The sequence below is a fragment of the Vicugna pacos genome, chromosome 2 (genome assembly GCF_048564905.1).
Source record: "Vicugna pacos chromosome 2, VicPac4, whole genome shotgun sequence".
NCBI lineage: Eukaryota > Metazoa > Chordata > Mammalia > Artiodactyla > Camelidae > Vicugna > Vicugna pacos.
The window spans coordinates 109,893,270-109,910,192 of NC_132988.1; the positions used below are offsets into that span (position 1 = coordinate 109,893,270).

At 46.3% G+C, this 16,923-nt stretch overlaps 1 protein-coding gene across 1 annotated transcript in view; it reads left to right on the top strand.

Moving 5' to 3' along the window:
- The window catches only part of FAM184B (family with sequence similarity 184 member B), a 101,225-nt gene that overhangs the window by 61,550 nt on the left and 22,752 nt on the right, over positions 1–16,923 (top strand). Inside the window, exons 6-8 of the mRNA XM_006208107.4 lie at positions 2,970–3,080; positions 4,878–4,985; positions 12,683–12,789. Of these exons, the coding sequence (XP_006208169.2) occupies positions 2,970–3,080; positions 4,878–4,985; positions 12,683–12,789 (326 nt within the window). The remainder of the gene's footprint in view (positions 1–2,969; positions 3,081–4,877; positions 4,986–12,682; positions 12,790–16,923) is intronic.

Sequence of the window (16,923 nt, forward strand, 5' to 3'; positions counted from 1 at the left end):
TTAAAAATCCATTTGGTACTTTTTTTTCATTTCAGGTATTATATTTTTCATTTCGGATATTATATTTTTCAGCCTGAATAATAAAATGGAATTTCTTTAGGGTTTCCCTTTTTCTCTTCTTTATGTCCCTGTTTTTCTTTAAATTCTTGAGCATATTTAAAATTTCTCTCAACATTCTCATCTGTCACTTTGGGGTCTTTTTCTATTGAATGATTTTTCTCTTGGTTATGAATTGCCTTTTCCTGTTTCTTTGCTTATTTAGTAATTTTTTGATTGAATTCTGGACATGAAGAGTATTAACTTCTTGAAAGTCTGGATTTTGCTGTTTTTTAATGAGTACTGAATTTTGCTTTGGCAAGCAGTTAAATTACTCGTTATCAGCCTCAGCTTTTCCAGACTTTTTTTTTGTTGTGATTAAATACACACAACATAAAATTTACCATTTCACAGACTTATTTTTAAACTTTAAGATGCCAGTTTAACTATACTTCAATAAAAAATAAATTAAAAATTAAAAATGATGCCAGTTAAGCCCTGCCACTGAAACGTGGCCCTTCCTGGGGTCTAGTGCCCCATGTATTGGTTAGTTTGGGTGTTAGTGTGATTGCTAATGGTTGACCCTGAGTGAAATGTGTGGCTTTGTATGGCTTACTCTTTACACTTGCACTATGAACTTTACTATAAATAGTAATTTTATAAATGACCAAATAGTCATTTTTCTTCTTAAAAAAAGTTAACATGTTTTCCTTTAAAATGCCAGCTGAAGTCTCTGCTTGGTAATTTTCTGAGGTTGCTCATTTGTTGTTCCCAATCACAGTGGCTCCTTTCTTTCTTAAATTGCCAGTAACTGTGGACAGTCTAGATAAGAAAGCAGAAAAAGGATGGGAGTCCTGCTTTTGCCTCTTACCAACCATTGGATTTGCTCCATGTGAGGTGGACGCAGTAAAGCCCTTTTCCCTGGATACTGTCACAGCTGGGTGAGAACAGAGCTTATGAAAGTTCTCTGTGAATCCTGTGAATGACTGGCCCCAGAAGCCCCATTCCCCGTATGGGAGGCAGCAACGTATGTATGCGAAATCATCAGTCTCCTTCTTTCCCTGACGTTCTTGTCTCTGTAGTTGTCTTTTCTCTTCACCTGATTTAGGAAGAGAATGTGAAAGCTTCCTGTTGAAATCCTCAAGGTCACTTTGGAATGAGCTGGAGGTGGACGTGGTTCCTTTTAATCTGTGTTTTCCAGGTGACCCAGAACTGTGTTTCCTGACAGCAAACCACATGATTCTGCACCTAAAATGTAGCTCACCGATGCCAAAGATCACTGCTGAAATCATGTATTTCCATCTGTGGGGAATTTTTTTTCCCTTTAGGTCCATTTGTCAAGGCAACAGCTGAAGCTGTGATGGATTATAGGGACCCTAGGAAACTGGGCTGCGTGAAATTAGAAGTAGCCACTGCTTTGTGCTAAGCATCTCCCTCGCAGGGGATCTGATCGTGCTGTTACACTGAACATGCCTTGGCAGAGTTAGCAAGTCCCTGCACCAGTAAGCACGTTAAACAGAACTTTTGTTCAGTGAAAGCTTTTGTGAATGAGGAGCCAAATAATGAAGTAAAAAAAAAATTTGGAATTTTTGCTGAGGGAAAGCCCTTATTTCTGATGGTTGTTTAAGTTATCTCAGCCTGTTTTGGACAGGAGGGTGATTTATATATTGTCTTTAGGAAATGAACCCTGCAAAACAACCAGCCCTGCAAAAAGAGATCACAGACTGACTGAAGTGCTGTGTCCACATCATGTGACCCTTACAGTCTAATCACATCCTTTTTTCTTCTTTAAATGACCTACCCCAGGGACTATGCTAAGGGCCACCCCAGGGCCACTGGCCTGGCCTGGGGTTGGCCCTGTGGAAAGTGTAAAGGTGTCATCCAGATGATCAGCAGCAGCACCTCTTTAGATGCTCAAGTCAGAAGCCCAGACATCCATGACTTCTCTCTCATCCCTCACATTCAGTCGGCTATAAAGTCCACTCATTCTACAGTTGACCCTTGAACAACGTGGGAATTAACCCAAGTTATAATTTATCTTTGTCTCTCTGTATCTGCAGTTCCTCCACATCCATGGGTTCAACCAACCATGGACTGTGTAGGACTGTTGTGTTTACTATTGAAAAATATCCACGTGTCAGTGGATGTGCACAGCTCCAACCTGCATTGTTCAGGGGTCAGCCATCCTTCTTCAGTGGCCCTGGAATACCGCCACTTCTCTCTGTCCTCAGTGGTTCCACGCTCACTCGGTCACCTGCCGTTTCTTGGTGGACTGTGTGATCATCCCCCAGTTGTTCTCCCTGCCTCCTGTCTCATCATTTCATCTAATCCAATCTCCATTCCAGGGGGATCATCTGAAAACTCACATTGGCTTCAAACTCTCCAGAGGCCCCCTGTCATCTTCACAGGGGACTTCAAGCTCACTAACGTGGTTTACGAGGCTGCACGCGTCGGACTCCTGCCTGCTCCTCCTCCCTCACCCCACGCATCTCCCTTAGTTCTTCCCTCTGGCCTTTTAGTTTGTCATTTATTCCATTCACATTGACTAAAGTAAGGATGCTGTTGAGAAGACCCAAGGAGAAATTTCCTCCTGCTTTTGACATTTCCCTGCATCTGAGAAAGTAGTTGGCCTTTTGAGTTATGGAACACTGAGAATTGTGTCAGCAGTGAGCATTCATTCCCTTTTCTTATTTGACGCTACGAAACTTAAAGCCGGGGTCTACCCTGCCCCCCACCCCCAGTATATATTCAGCTTTGTGCTGTGAATGTAGCACCTGTTTCATTTGCACTTTCTCATGTGTTTCTAATGTATGCTTTCCTATAGTAGTTGATGACTCTTGCGAGCTTCTTTGAGCCCCTTTGGGAACAAGGCAGGGTATGCCGTGCCCGTGTTTTCGAGGCTTGTGTGGTTAACGCTTCTCATCATCATTCAGGAAGTAGAAACACAGCTGGAAGACGTGAAGAAGAAATCAGAAAATGAAATAAAGCAGCTGGAAGAAGAGAAAGCGGCCCTGAGTGTGAAGCTCCAGAATTCGCTGCTTGAGGTAAGTCCCGAATGAACGCCGTGCTCAGGAGTGATGGTTCTGGGCCCTGGAAGTTTCTGATTAACTGAGATGCTGGGAAGGTTGGGAAACTGCCCTGATCTCCTGTTCAGCATCCTGAAAGAAAAAGACTTCGGCCTGGCAAGACGGCTGTCTTGGGGGTCTAAATTCGGCTGTAGGTAACAGAGAACCTGATTTGTAGAGGCTAAACAGAGGCGCTTCATGTCGAACATGAAAGAGGGAGGCAGAGGCTGCTGGCGTCAGTTCTGTGGCTAAATGATATCAGGCCTGGAAAACCTGCAGCCTTCTTGGTTCCGCCTTCTCCCCACCCCAACCCCCACCACATGTTATCGGTTTCCTGGGCTCTTTTTCCTTTATCGAAAAGTCTTTTTTAATTATATTTTATGACTGCACTGGCATAAAGATGAATATAGCCAGGCTGCTTTTTTTTTATTCTGATTTTGGGAGGAATGAAAACATTTTCACGGTCCCTAAAAATGTCATAGGCCCCTGGCACTGTGCCTGGGGGAAGTCAGCTCAGATTCCCCCAGGCTGTGACAAAGGCTGTCACGGCTCCAGTTGTCATGTCCAAATGTAAAGCAGGAAATGGGGAGAGGCAGTGATGGCCAGGCCTGCCCACTTCATCAGGAAAACAAAAGCATCTGAAGAGGCCCCCAGCTGACACCTGCTCCCACTGGTAATATTTGTGCCGCATGGCCAGCCTGGGAAAGCAAGGACTTAGCCATCAGGCCTCCTCGGTGGAGGCAGACAAGAGCAGGGTCGCGAATGGGTGTAGACCAGCTGAACCGAGGGGTTTGCTTCTTGGGCCTATCTGCCCAGACTGCCCAGAGACCAAGGTCAAAGTTTAAAAGAGCTGTGGGCAGTGTTACTGGGGAGAGGAACTTGCCACCAGCAGACTCTTGTTCATCCTTCAGTGCCCTTAACACTGCCCTGGACGTCCCTGGCCAGAGTTTATTGCTGTAAATTCTCTGCAGTAGTACCAACCTCACGGTAGTTGTTAAGAGGATTAAAGGACTTCACACTGTGAAATGCTTAGGTCTGTGCCATTAATGGTACTTTTATTATGTTGTATGTCTGTCTACTGAATGTTACTGTAAGTGTCAGCATCCATCTGTCTCCTCCGTAAATGGCAACTCCCTGGAGGCAGGAACCACATTTTATTATCTTACCATTATCTTGCTCTCACGCCCTCCCTTCCCCTTGCCCCCTCATACCAAGCATGGTGCCCCAGGGGCATTAATTTCAGTAACATCCGTGTTTCCTTTATGGTTATGGGTCTTGTCCTTCTCCAGGTCTGGAGCAGGGAAGCCGGCCTGTGTAACTGACAGGCTACAATTGGTCGGTTAATCATCATCATCATCATTAAGGCTTTACAATTTAATAGCACCTTTAGCCACTCTTCTCTCATATTGCATGTGTAATTCTTAAATATTATTTTTCTTCTTTACCGACTATGTAAAAAAGAAATAGGGTGGCCTTCCAGGAATGTTATGAAAGCCAATGGAACCCATGCTGCAGCTCTTGTCTAGATATATGGACGTGAATGATTTAAAGAGAATAAAGCGTGGAATATTGTAAACCTGACAGGCACATTTTCTTCTGGAAAGACTAAGCAGCTAGCCACTTAGAAATGGCCTCTGTAGAAGCACGTCTGGAATTTGTCTAGTGGGGCACTGTCCCCAGAACTGATTGATTTAGGGGAAAGGGTTCCCAGATTAATGACCACAACCGGGAGAGAGGACTTTGTTTCATTGCTGAGCGTCTTTATTCTTGTTTTAGGTTTTAAGGCTGGAAGAATTTATCCAACAGCATAAGGTATGTCCCCCGAGAGGCGATGACAGGTCCCCGGAAGTGGACTGCCAGCACTGCAGCATTTTGGACACCCAGGTAACCTCCAGCTGTCTCTGCTTTAATTAAGGCTATTTTTCTTCTCCTTTTCAGCACTTTGGTGTCCGCAGGGACACATGCTGGCATTAATGAGCTCTTTCATTTCGCCCCCAAGAGCTGCCAAAATGCCTGAAAAAAAAAATCATTACCAAATCAATCAGCAAAAACCACGAATAAAATAGAGTTCTGAGTCATTATTTGCGTGGCTTGGAAAAGAACAAGGCTTGTCAGATGAATCTTCTCTCCCTCTGTGAGAGCAGCCCGGCTGGCAGATAAAGAGGCACCGGACTGGGGTGGGGGGTCTTTGGTTCTGCCCAGCACGACGCATAACAGTAATAATAACGCCCCATTGCCGCCTCCCTCCACATCCACATCGCACCGGTGACTCTCCCGCGGGCCCTCCCTAGTGATGCCGCCCTTTCAGGGCGCGGCTCCAGGGCGGAAACTAGTTCCTGTTTGTCAGGCTTGTGCCAGGCTGTGTTATTTTCCAAGGGTGCCACAGTGAAGCACCACACCCTTGGGGCTTAAAGCACAGAAATGTATTGTCTCACAGTTTTGGAGGCTGGAAGTCCAAAATCAAAGCATCATCCGAAGCAGGGTGGGCTCCTCCTGGTGGCTCCACCCTCTCTCCAGCTTCTGGGGGTTGGTGGTCATCCTCGGCGTCCCCTGACTTGTCACCGTATCACTCCAGCCTGCCTGTGTCACCGCCTGGCCTCCCCCACAGTGCGCCTCTGGGTCTCCACACGGCCTTCTTATAGGGACACAACACTCATTGGATTTAGGACTCACTCTAATCCAGTGTGACCTCATCTTAAGTAATTACATCTGCAAAAGCCCAATTTCCAAAGAAGATCACATTCATAGGTCCTGGGGGGACTTCACCGTCTCTTCTTGGGGGCACAGTTTAACCCAAAACAAAGGCGCTCAGTTAACATTCATTGCATGATGTCAGAAACAGAAAGTTTTCCTGCGGAGTTGGTGTTTGAATGCCCAGGCAGCACCTGCACGCGGGCATCCCTGCGACCACACGGGACACCACAAGGGTGGAGGTAACGCAGAGGAAGGCTGGCAGCGCGGGACCGGTCTGTGGCTGATGGGGGTGCAGGGGTGGGGGGACAGGGATGCCAGCAAACGGTGCAAAACACCTACTTCCCCAAAGATGTTCTTGTTCAACTGGGGCTGTACAATTTAAGTTAGTTGGAGACTCAGGAGTTTTATTTTAGACTCTTAGCTGTTCTGCCAAAGCACTGTAGTGAGTCAAGAGAGGTATAAATAATAAGGCCAACTTTTCACCCCACTCCCAGTGCGTGCGAAGGGAGGGTTGCCAGACCTAGGCGGGGCTCCGTCCCCGCCAGAGACAGCTGGGGCTTCGCTGAGCCTTTTGTCCTGGTCTCTCGTGTCTCGTCTCCTTGATTCTTCCAGAGTCCCAGTTTTAGTCATTGGTTTCCAGAAAACCATTCAGCCTTGGTAATTCTAAAGGAAACTTTTTTTCTGGAAGATTCTGGTGCCCGGGTCCCAGTGAAGTGGGGGCAGAGAAGGCGTGAAGTTTCCCTAGATCCCCTGCCTGCATGGTCTCCAAAAGAAAAAGGAGAGTCATTTGTGGTCATTATTATTCAAGTCATTTTGCCTCCACAAGTGTTTACAAGTGCTGTCACTATGCAGGGCATGGGGCTGGGAGCCGGGGTGCACGAGGCCCAGTCCTGGTCCTTGGGGAGCTCTGTTTCAAAGGGGGGAAATAAATATTTACTGACTTAATAACCCAGTGTGATCAGTGCTACACTAATGGCAGGAAGAGGCTTGTGCAGTCAGTGTGGGACAGCAAGGCCTGTGCCCAGGGAGGTGCAGGTAGCTTGCACCCAGGAGTGCCCTCTGCCTGGGTACTGGGCTGGACGTGACTTCATCGGAAGGGGTGGATGGGGTGGGGGTGGGGGGCAGTGAGCATTGTGAAAGGTCCCAGGTGGAATCCCTGGGGCCGGTGGGGAGGGAGTGGAGGCACGGCTCCGGCGGTCTCCCGGGCCTGAGAAGTGCCCCCTGCACACTCAGGGAGGCCCTGCGTGGTTTGCTGGGCAGCTGTCCCCCCACATCGCACCTGGAGGGTCAGGTGAAGCCCAGGGCGTCGGCAGGCAGATGATCACTAAGCCCTTAAACAACTGTGATGTACCCTCTGATCCGAGTTGAGGGGTCTGCTTCCATCTGACATGGAACCGGGCAGGTTGCCCGGAGACCCACTCCATGGAGAAATTCCTGGCTAAGAATCGGACTGAGACCTGCTGGAGCCCAGGATGAAGGCGCAGGGCAGTGTGACAGCTCTGGTCTCAGGGTTAGGACATGGATTCCACCCCAACTTTACCCCAGACCTGCTTGGAGACCCCAGACAACTCCAAAAACCTCTCTGAGCTCAGTGCTCTCATTACTCCTAGTGGCAGACACAGACTCTGGACCAAGAACGTAGTGCTTTGCACAGTCAGAGAATAACCCCGTGAGGCAAGTGTTATTATTATCCTTGTTTTACAGTTAGGGAAACTGAGGCCCAAAGAGCAGCACCAAGGCCCAAAGCACGATTCTATACGGCTTCTGGTTAGTAAAGTGTCTGTGATAACCCCCGCCCTCCACACCCCAGAGACCTGTGGTAATGAATGGAAGAAAGCACACAAAGACACTTTCCAAAACTGTTAAGGAGTCTATAAATGTAAGGTGACTTTATAGTGTCCATTACAGTCCCCTGTAATCATCGCAGAAAACCCCATTGCATTACGTGTTCTATTTTAAGATGTACATGATGCTACTTTTCAAAGACTGTCAAGTGAACCTGAGAATGACTTTCAATATTTCCTTCGAGGAGATCTCCTGGGCGTGGGTGTTCCTTTAAAATGGAAACAGTCCAGAAGATGTTCACTGCCTAGAAGATGAAAGATGAAGACCTAATGAGAACACGGGTTTAAAATAACCAGCCATTTGTTGGGGAGGAGTTGGGAGGAGGCTCTTGCAGCGGATGGTTGGGGGAGAGACAGAACGACTTGTTCTTCTGGGCACACTTTAGCACTGGAGACAGAGCCCTGGGCAGAACCTGAGCAAATGCCTGGAGGGAGATGCAAGAGGGTGAATTAGGGACGATTGACTCAGGATACACCCAGAGTGGCTCAGGGTTGGCGCAGGGAGGAGCTCCCTGGGACCCCAAGCAGGTGACCAGAAAAGGGGCCACTGGAGAGTCAGCTCCACTTGGAATTCAGAGAAATGAGTATTGGCGGACTTGACAGTCCTCTTTCAGCCAGCTGTTCGTTTCCACAGTTCAGTCCATTTGTGCAATATTTAGATGGCACCCTAGCTCCTTTTAAATGATGTACTTTGGCCTAAAACACCACGTACACAAGGTAGGGGGTGAAGGAGGAATATTTTTTCCGTGTAGATCATCTCTTGGTCCCCACCACTGAACCATTAGTTTGTTGAAATCAAGTACTGTATCTTATTAATCTTTATCCTTCCAGCACCTGGAGCACCTGCATATGGCAGCTGTGTGCACCTCCTTGTGCATAAACTGATACCTGACATAACGGCTGAATGCATGGAACCGAGTGTACCATTTGAGCCTGATAGTGAAAAGGTTAGATGAGAAACGCCTTCCAAAATTAGCCTCAGCCAGAGGATGATTTAGAAGAACACTAGGGTCCTTCAGTTACTTGCGGGCTAGGAGAGAGCGCATGTCCTTTTCTGAGAAGGATGCTCTGTGGGGCTGGAAACAAGTGAACAGAAACAGAGAGGATAACGGAGTTCACCTCCCTGTTGATTTGGGAAGCAGCCTTCATCTCTCAAGTTGACTTTGAGTGTCTGTTTTGCAGATCTTTCTCAGCAGCATGTTTGTACAACCTGATTTTAACTCACCCAGTTAGGCCCTGACATTGGCAGCTTCGATTGTGCCAACACAGCACAGCCGAGTGCCGGTGCAGTCACAAGAAATGACACGGATGGGAGTGGGACAACCCGGGGTCTGGTCCTGTGCTGCTCTCCAGTGGCTGTGTGACCTGAGACAAGTCACTGGACTTCTCTGATCTTAGATCTCCATCTGGAACATGGGGACAGTGGTGCCTTTCCTGCCCTCCTCCCTGGGTCTCAGGCATCTATGAGTTAAGTGTGGAAATAGACAAGTGCCGTGTGTGGCTAGGGGCCGCTGTAGTCATCCAGTGCATCATCAGCCTTTTTAAGCATTTCCATCCTCTCCTGTTTCTGGACTCCTGCCCAGGATGCCTTTAACTGTATCAGTGGTCGATAATGTGGCCCAGAAATTACATCCTGCACACTCTCTTTCACGGTCTGCACAGTGACTCAGAGCACATTTGAAATTCTTTTTCATCTCCATGACTGTCATGAGATTTTTGTCTATTATTCATGTTGCTGTAAGTTCCTTCTCCCTTTTGCCTTGCTCAGTCTTACCCCGTAGTTTGATGTGTCTTTTCAAAAAGCCAGCTTTCAGATGTATTGGTCAGATCTATTTTTTTTCTGTCATTAATTTTGTCTTTCATAACTCTTTCCTTCTACTTACTTTGGGTTTATTATGTTATTCTTTTTCTAACTTCTTGACTATTCTCTAATAAATACATTTAAGGCTGTAAATGTCCCTCTAAGTGTATGTCTTGATCAGTATCCCAGTGTTTTGAAGTATATCTCATTTTTTTAAACCTTCTTTCTTATTGTTTTCTAATTTTATTGCATTGTCATTAGGTAGTATGGTCTGTGCTGAGATCTGTTTGTAGCCTGCTGTGGGGTCAGTTCTTAAAAATGTTTTCTATGTGATAGAGAAAAAGCATATATTCTCGGATTGGTTGTTAGAGTATATAGATTTGAATTCTGGTTCTGTGATGTGACCAGTATGACCTTGGGTAAGTTACAGACCCTCTCCTGCATAACTCCTCCTCAGTTTCATCATCTTTAAAATGGGATGATACCCACGTTATAGTCTTGAGGGCCTGGCACACACTAAGCATCATATAAATGTTAGCAGTGATAAGTATTCTTTTTTAGCTGTTAAGTTTAGCTCAGTAATCTTGTTCAGATCTTCCACATCCTAGCTCATTTTGTGTACCTGATTTGTGTCTCTGAGAGGTGTTTATTACAATCCCCCATTATAGTTATAAATTTGCCCATTTCTCCCTACATTCCTGAATATTTTGCCTTATGTTTTCAGTCTCTGTTGTTCGGTGCCTACAGGTTCACTATTAGAGGGTTCTAGGGAATGATTCCCTTTACCAGGATGGGGATATCCGTGTGGAACTAAGTCACTTCTTCTTGTTTACTGTGATTGCTGGTACCACTAGGATTGTTTTGGCCAACATAGCTTGTGCTTTCTATTTACCAAAATTTCCCTGTAACTTTAAATTTCCCTTTTGAAACCTGGACCTAATTAACTTTGATTATCATGTGTATATTTATGCTGTAGTATTATGTTATTCTGATTTTTGGTGGTTCTTCCACATTCACTGTGCAGTTTCCCCCCACATTATACAGAATGTGTGTTTATAACCTGTGTCTCACAAAGCTCTTCTGTTTAGACTATGATCTTTACTTCTGGACTTCATAAGAATTGGAAATCTCCAAGACACTTTAATGCCCCAAATACCTGAAAGTACAAGGCAGAGGTGGACCTTTTAGCCTCGGATCCGTGTGAAGGTTGTAGGCTGGGCAGTGGCACCATTTCTGAAAGTGCACAGCAGTGAGCCAAACTCACTGGGACCTGCAGCTAGCACGTGTCAACCAGCCGGACTTCAGTGTCCAGTTACAAACACTGAAGAGGCAGTTCAGGCAATGGAGGATGGCCATGCTGAGCGTTCTCAGTTACCGGCTGTAGGACTTTGAACACTACATCTGGGATTACTTTCACCTTCATTTATGTTCCAGGAAGGGAGAGAGAGAACACTCCTGTAATAATACAAAGCAGGAAAACTTCTGTCTGTCTGGTTTCTTTCTGTGTCCCTGGAACAGTGCCTGGCACCTAGTAAATGACCAAGAAGTATCTGTGAACAAATTATGGTACCAAAATAACTGTTGTGGGAACTTCAAGAAGAAAGAGTACAATTGCAGCAAAAGAGACTGTGAAGGCTTCTTGGAGGAAGGGACAGTTCACTAGGGCTTTGAAGCATCAGTGGGGTCTGGAGATTAAAGGATTCATCAGTTCAGAGAAACAGATAAGTAGAAATGATATGGAATATGGCATTCATTTTAGGAAATGACCTGGTGTAATTGTGGGAGCCACTTAAATACTTTATGTTCAGCTATTGCTCCTGAATCTGGTGTGGGGTTTAAAGTGGGCCTAAAGCAGGGCTGGCTGGCAGTCAGAAGGAGAGAAGGACAGACGGGGAACGAGAAAGACCAAGGATGAATGCAGCCCATGAGGCTGCACTTGAACAGTGTCAGCTTCTGAGGCCAACAAAGCTCCAACTTTGATGGTACAGGTGACCTGCGGGAGAGTCCGGCATCTTTTATCATAGAGCCAAACGTGCCCATGGCCCAGGACAAAGGAGAAGTCCAAGGACTGAGGTCTGGGGCAGGAGAGGAGGAAGCTTTAGCGGAGGAGGAAACCCACGAGAGGGGGCTGCATGCAGGAAGGAGTGATCGGAGGTTTCTAGTTCTGCAGGGAGGTCCATTCAGCTGAGGCCCAAGGAGTGACCACTGGGTTTGGCCACGTGGAGGTCATCATTGGCTTTGACATTGGTGGCCTTTAATAGACATTTGAGTACTGGGAAGGCAACCAAAGCAGTTTTTATTCCAGGTTAAGGGGGACTGGAGCCCAAGGCCCCATCCTCCAGCCTCAGCTCTGCCCTCTTCCGCTGCGAAGGGCCCCTCAGACATCTCCCAGGGTCCCTGGAACATGGTTTAAAAACCACAGATGGAACCAACCCCTTTGCTTTACAGCTGATGTGGCTCAGGTCCGGAAAAGAGACTGGCTCTAGGCCATGAAAGCGGTTAGTGGAAAAGCTAGGTTGCGATTTATTATTATAAAATGAGATTTCTCAACAAAGAAATCTGTTCCTTGCCTGTCTTATTATACTGTTTTCCTTGGACAGTGGTTGCTATACCAAGTAGAAAAATCAAAATAAGAAAGTCTTTTTCACATTTTAGACTCTGTGGAAAGGGGAAATAATAATGAACAAATTCAATTGAGAGAAAATTCCAAACCTCATTATTAATTCAGGGTTTCCATATTGTCCTACCACCACATCCCACTTCTCAATGCCTCTGGCCAGGTTCCATGTTTTCAGATCCTGTGTGATGAGACAGAGCAGTGCCACCTGTAAAATGGGTATAATAATACCAGTTGCTCACACATGTGGACCAGTGACTGTTGCTGGCCCTGTCCTCTGTCCCCACACTAGCCCCAGGGTCAGGTTCCCTGACTGCACTTCATTTCTGCTATTCACTGATGGGAACCCTGGATAAGCTACTTCCTCTCTCCGTGCTCTAGTTTTGCCAGCTGTGTGACATGCTTGGCAGACTGGAAAACAGAGTCCAGGGACAAGGGCTGACACCGCTCCTAAGCCAGGCACTGTGCTCGGCATCGAGTCATCACAGGCCTCCGTCCTAGGCCTGGGAGCCGGGCACTGACACCGGATTGCTGGGGGCTCCTCTTCTCCGCTCTGTGATTTAATAAATCACAGGTTGACTCAGGGAACTGTACTGAATCTCATCTTGCACCTGTTTTGCCTTAGGATCCATGCTTGAAGTCAAATGAACCTTCTCAGACTCTGCCCAGAGGGGAGGACCATCAAGATAAGTTAGCAGCTGAAGAAGGAACCAGCAGCGATGAAGAGGAGAGGTACAGGAGGACATGCAGACTTCCGAGGGCCCCAGTGAATGAGGACTCAGACTTGGAAGGATTCATTCATTCGTTCATTCTGTCCTTAAGTATTTATCACTGACCCCTGCATGATGCTTAGTGAGGGAACAGACATGGCTTGTATGTCTTCAGCATAGCTGTGGGCTTTACATAAACTATCTTATTTAATTGTCACATCAACCCAGAGAGGCCATTTCTTAGATTAATAACCTGAGACTCAAAAAGGTTAATAAACTGCCCACAATTCAGACAGATCTGGACTGGCCCTAAAACCTCTGCTCACTCTTCTTCAACTAAGTAAGGGAGATGAAGGAGCTTTGTCACCAAGGGGAAATCGCCCACCTTATTCCCTGTATTAGTCAGCTTATGCTACTGTAACAAACATTTCCAAAATACCAGTGATTAACTAATAGGTCAGCTGTCTTTATTCTTGGCTCTGCTAAGCTTTGCTGGCCTTATATAAGGTTAGCTCCTGGCTGACAGTCAGGTGTTATTGCTCTGCCCCAAACCACGGGTAGAGTTTAAGTCCGCTCCAGATGCCTTCTCATTCTGGGTCTGAGACTGATGGATTAGCCTCTATCTAGGGCATGTTGTTGTCATGGTAAAGGGAAGAAGGTCAAAAAAGCTGATGGAATCATACAATGCCTCTTACAGCCTACACTCAGAACTGCACTCTCTCATTTCTACCCACATTCCATTGGCCAAAGTGAGTCGCATGACAAAAACTAATATCCCTGGGCAGAGACTAGGCCCCCCACATGTCTTAGTCAGCCTGGGCAGCTATAACAGTACCATGCACTGAGTGGCCTAAACTACAGAGGATGATGTCTCACAGTTCTGGAGGCTGGGAAGTCCAAGATCAAGGGGGTGGCCCTATCAGTTCCTGGTGAGAGCTCTCTTCCTGGCTTGCACGGGACCATCCTCTTGATGTGTCCTCATGTGGAGACAAGAGAGGCGGCAGTTGGTGTTGCAGGGAGGTCCCTCCTGTGTCTCTTCTTATAAGGGCACTGATCTCACCGTGAGGGCTCCCCCTCATGACCTAATTACCTCTCAAAGCCCTCATTTCCAGATATGATCACATTGCTGATTAGGGCTTCAACATGTGAATTTTGGGAGAAACAATTCAGTTCATAGACCACAGAAGGCAGAGGAAGGGAAGAGTGAAGATTTGCTGAACAGTTACAGTCTGTCACACCAGCTCACAAGATTCTGATACAGGAGGTCTTGGTACATCCCAGCCCCGTGTGTTTTGAGGAAGCTTCCCAGGTGACTCTGAGGCCACCACAGTTATAATCCACTGCCCCACATTAATAAGCAGCTTGTATGCGGTCCTGACAGATGACAGGGAAGCCCTGCTCCCATCTGGCAGCTCTCTAAGCAGTGGGTAGCCATAGTCCATCTGGGCTGCTTAGCAAGATCTCATAGACTAGGCGGCTTATAAACAACTGAAATTTACTTGTCACAGGAATGGAGGCTGGAAAATCCAAGGTCAAGGTGAAGGCAGATTCTGTGATGGATACAGGCTTACTTTCTGGTTCATAGAAGGCATCATTCACTGTATCTTCACAAGGTGGAAGGGGCAAGGGAGCTGTCTAGGGCCCCTTTTATAAAGGCATTAATCCCATTCACGAGAGCTTCACCGTCATGACCTAATCACCTTACAAAGGCCTCATTTCTTAATAATATTGGGCAATAGGCTCCAAAGTATGACTTTTGAGGGGACAGAAAGATTCAGAACATAGCATTGAGGAAGCAGAGCCTGCACCCCTAAGGCATGTCAATGGCAGGGTCAAGCACCCTACAGTGCAGGGAGCTCTCCAGCTAATAAGACTTGCACAGCTCCCTCCAGATTCTGTCTCAGGATCTATGAGGTATGTAACCACAGCAGTTAAAGGATCAGACTCTGGGGTCAGGCCTCCAGACTAAGTGCTGGTACTGTCACTTACCACTGGCAGTCACAAATCCTGTTTAAAACCCATAGTTTCAAAGGGAAACAGATAATCTTTACCCTGAAAATACTGGCAGGAATTTCAGAGAGGCTTCTAAGGAGCCCAGCCTGGGTCACATGTCCATCCCTGAGCCCATCATTCTGGCCAAGGAGATGCCTGGCTCTGATGGGCCAGGTATGTGTCAAAGGCCCTTCCCTGGGTCCACCTGGAGATGAGGGCACAATTAGCTGCACTGGAATCTTGTGAACTAAACAGGATCACCATGGAAAGAGGAATGGCTTCCCCAGGGAGAGAATGCTGGGAAGACCAACAGCAGGTGGTGGTCACAACAACGTCTTTTTCTAACAGGTAGCTATATTGGTAAGGGGATTCCTCAACTGTAGAAGCAGACAAGGAATTGTGGTGTCTGGAGGCTTCTTTCACAGAGGTTTTAGTTGGGGTGGAAGGGCTGAGCAGTGATGAGAAAGGAATAGAAAGAGCTAAGGTCGGAGACTGCAGGACAGAACAAATGCATTGGTTTCTTTAGGGATGGGACTTCATATTTAGTAGGTAACCCCTTGAAGGATGCTTGTCAGGGAACTTCTGGCATGGTGGCTTTAAGAGAGTGGTGGCTTTTCCTTTGGCTGTTAATTTAAGGTTGTGGGGGGTAGCAGGTTAGAATCAACTTTAATGGGGGCAGGGAAGTGAAGAGAGTCAGCTATGGCTTGCTTTGTGAGAGCTAGGATCAGATTTTTATGATAGGAGGGAGCTGGGGGCAATAAAATGCAGTCAGACAGAAATTCCCATTAGTGTTCCAGGAAATAAGGATGATGATAAAAATATATACTGAATGTTGGAGTATGACAAGCACACTTAAAGGATTAACCTATTTAATCTTCTTTAGGTGATACTGTTATTGACTTACCTACTTCATTTTAAAGATGAGGGAAATTGAGGACCAGAGAGGTTAAGTAACTTGCCCAAGGTTACACACCAGCAGATGACAGCATCCAGATGATAGTCTCTCTGGCTCCAGAAATCATACTTTTAAACACATGTCAACTTAGGCAGCTGTTCTTATGTGCAACATGAAATTCCACAGGTCTTTTACTTTTCCAAGGTCACTTTCTCTTTTAATACTCGGTAATAACTGAAACGTCCACTTCCAGCCAACACAGAGTAACTGGTACTAGAGTTTCCCTCTTTCTAGAAACAACTCTAAAACTGAACAAAATAAATGAGACGGCTCGCTTGAGTAATGAGATGCTATGCAGAGTAGGACAGTGTTCTTCAGAAGGGAAACATGCACTGAATCCCACGATCACCCCACATTTGCTCCTGCCTTTCTGCCTGGAGACAGTGCCAACCACATGCCGAGAATCATCCAGTGGAGGCAGGCTGGGCTGAGGAGGCAGATATCCAGGCTCAAGGCTGCTAAAGAGGCTGGCATTTGTAAGACAGGGCACCAAAAGAGAGAATCCTATGCGGGGGGAGAGAGGGCAGAAATCTATGAGAGTTTCCACAGGTCCTTGCCAAGGGCTTGAGTGAGCATGTACAAGATGAGACTCCATGAATCCTAGGAGTGGGCTGCTGCCATGGGGCTGAGAAAAATGGAGATACCAGAGGTCATGCAGTGCTGGGAGGCACTGGAGTCCCAGCTTAGCCAGAATTAAAAGGCCTTTCTAATCTCCATAGACATTTAGTAGAGACCTCAGAAAAGTCACACTTTAGGAGTAAGAAACATACCCTATAGGATAAGGACCACACCCTAGAACAAAAGACAATGTTGAAATGTACCTGCTCTAACAAAAGACATATCCAAGCATGAAAGGATCAGAAAGAGCCTTCAGTAATTTAACTGCCTGCCATAACAAAACTTAACACTTTAGAAAGGAAGACATAACCCAGAGTCCCTACATTCTATTATCTACAATATTGAGCATTTGATGGAAACATTATGAAACAAGCAATAAAGCAGAACAATGTGACTGGTAATCAAGAAAAAAAGCCAATAGAAGCAAGCCCTAAAGTGACCTGGATAGTGGAATTTAACAGACAAGGACTTTAAAGCAATTGTAGGAGTTATGTTCAAGGACATAAAAGAAAAGATTGTTACAATTAGTGAGCAAATAGGGAATTTCAGCAGAGAAGTGAAAACCTTGAAATAGTGGAAATTCTAAAACTG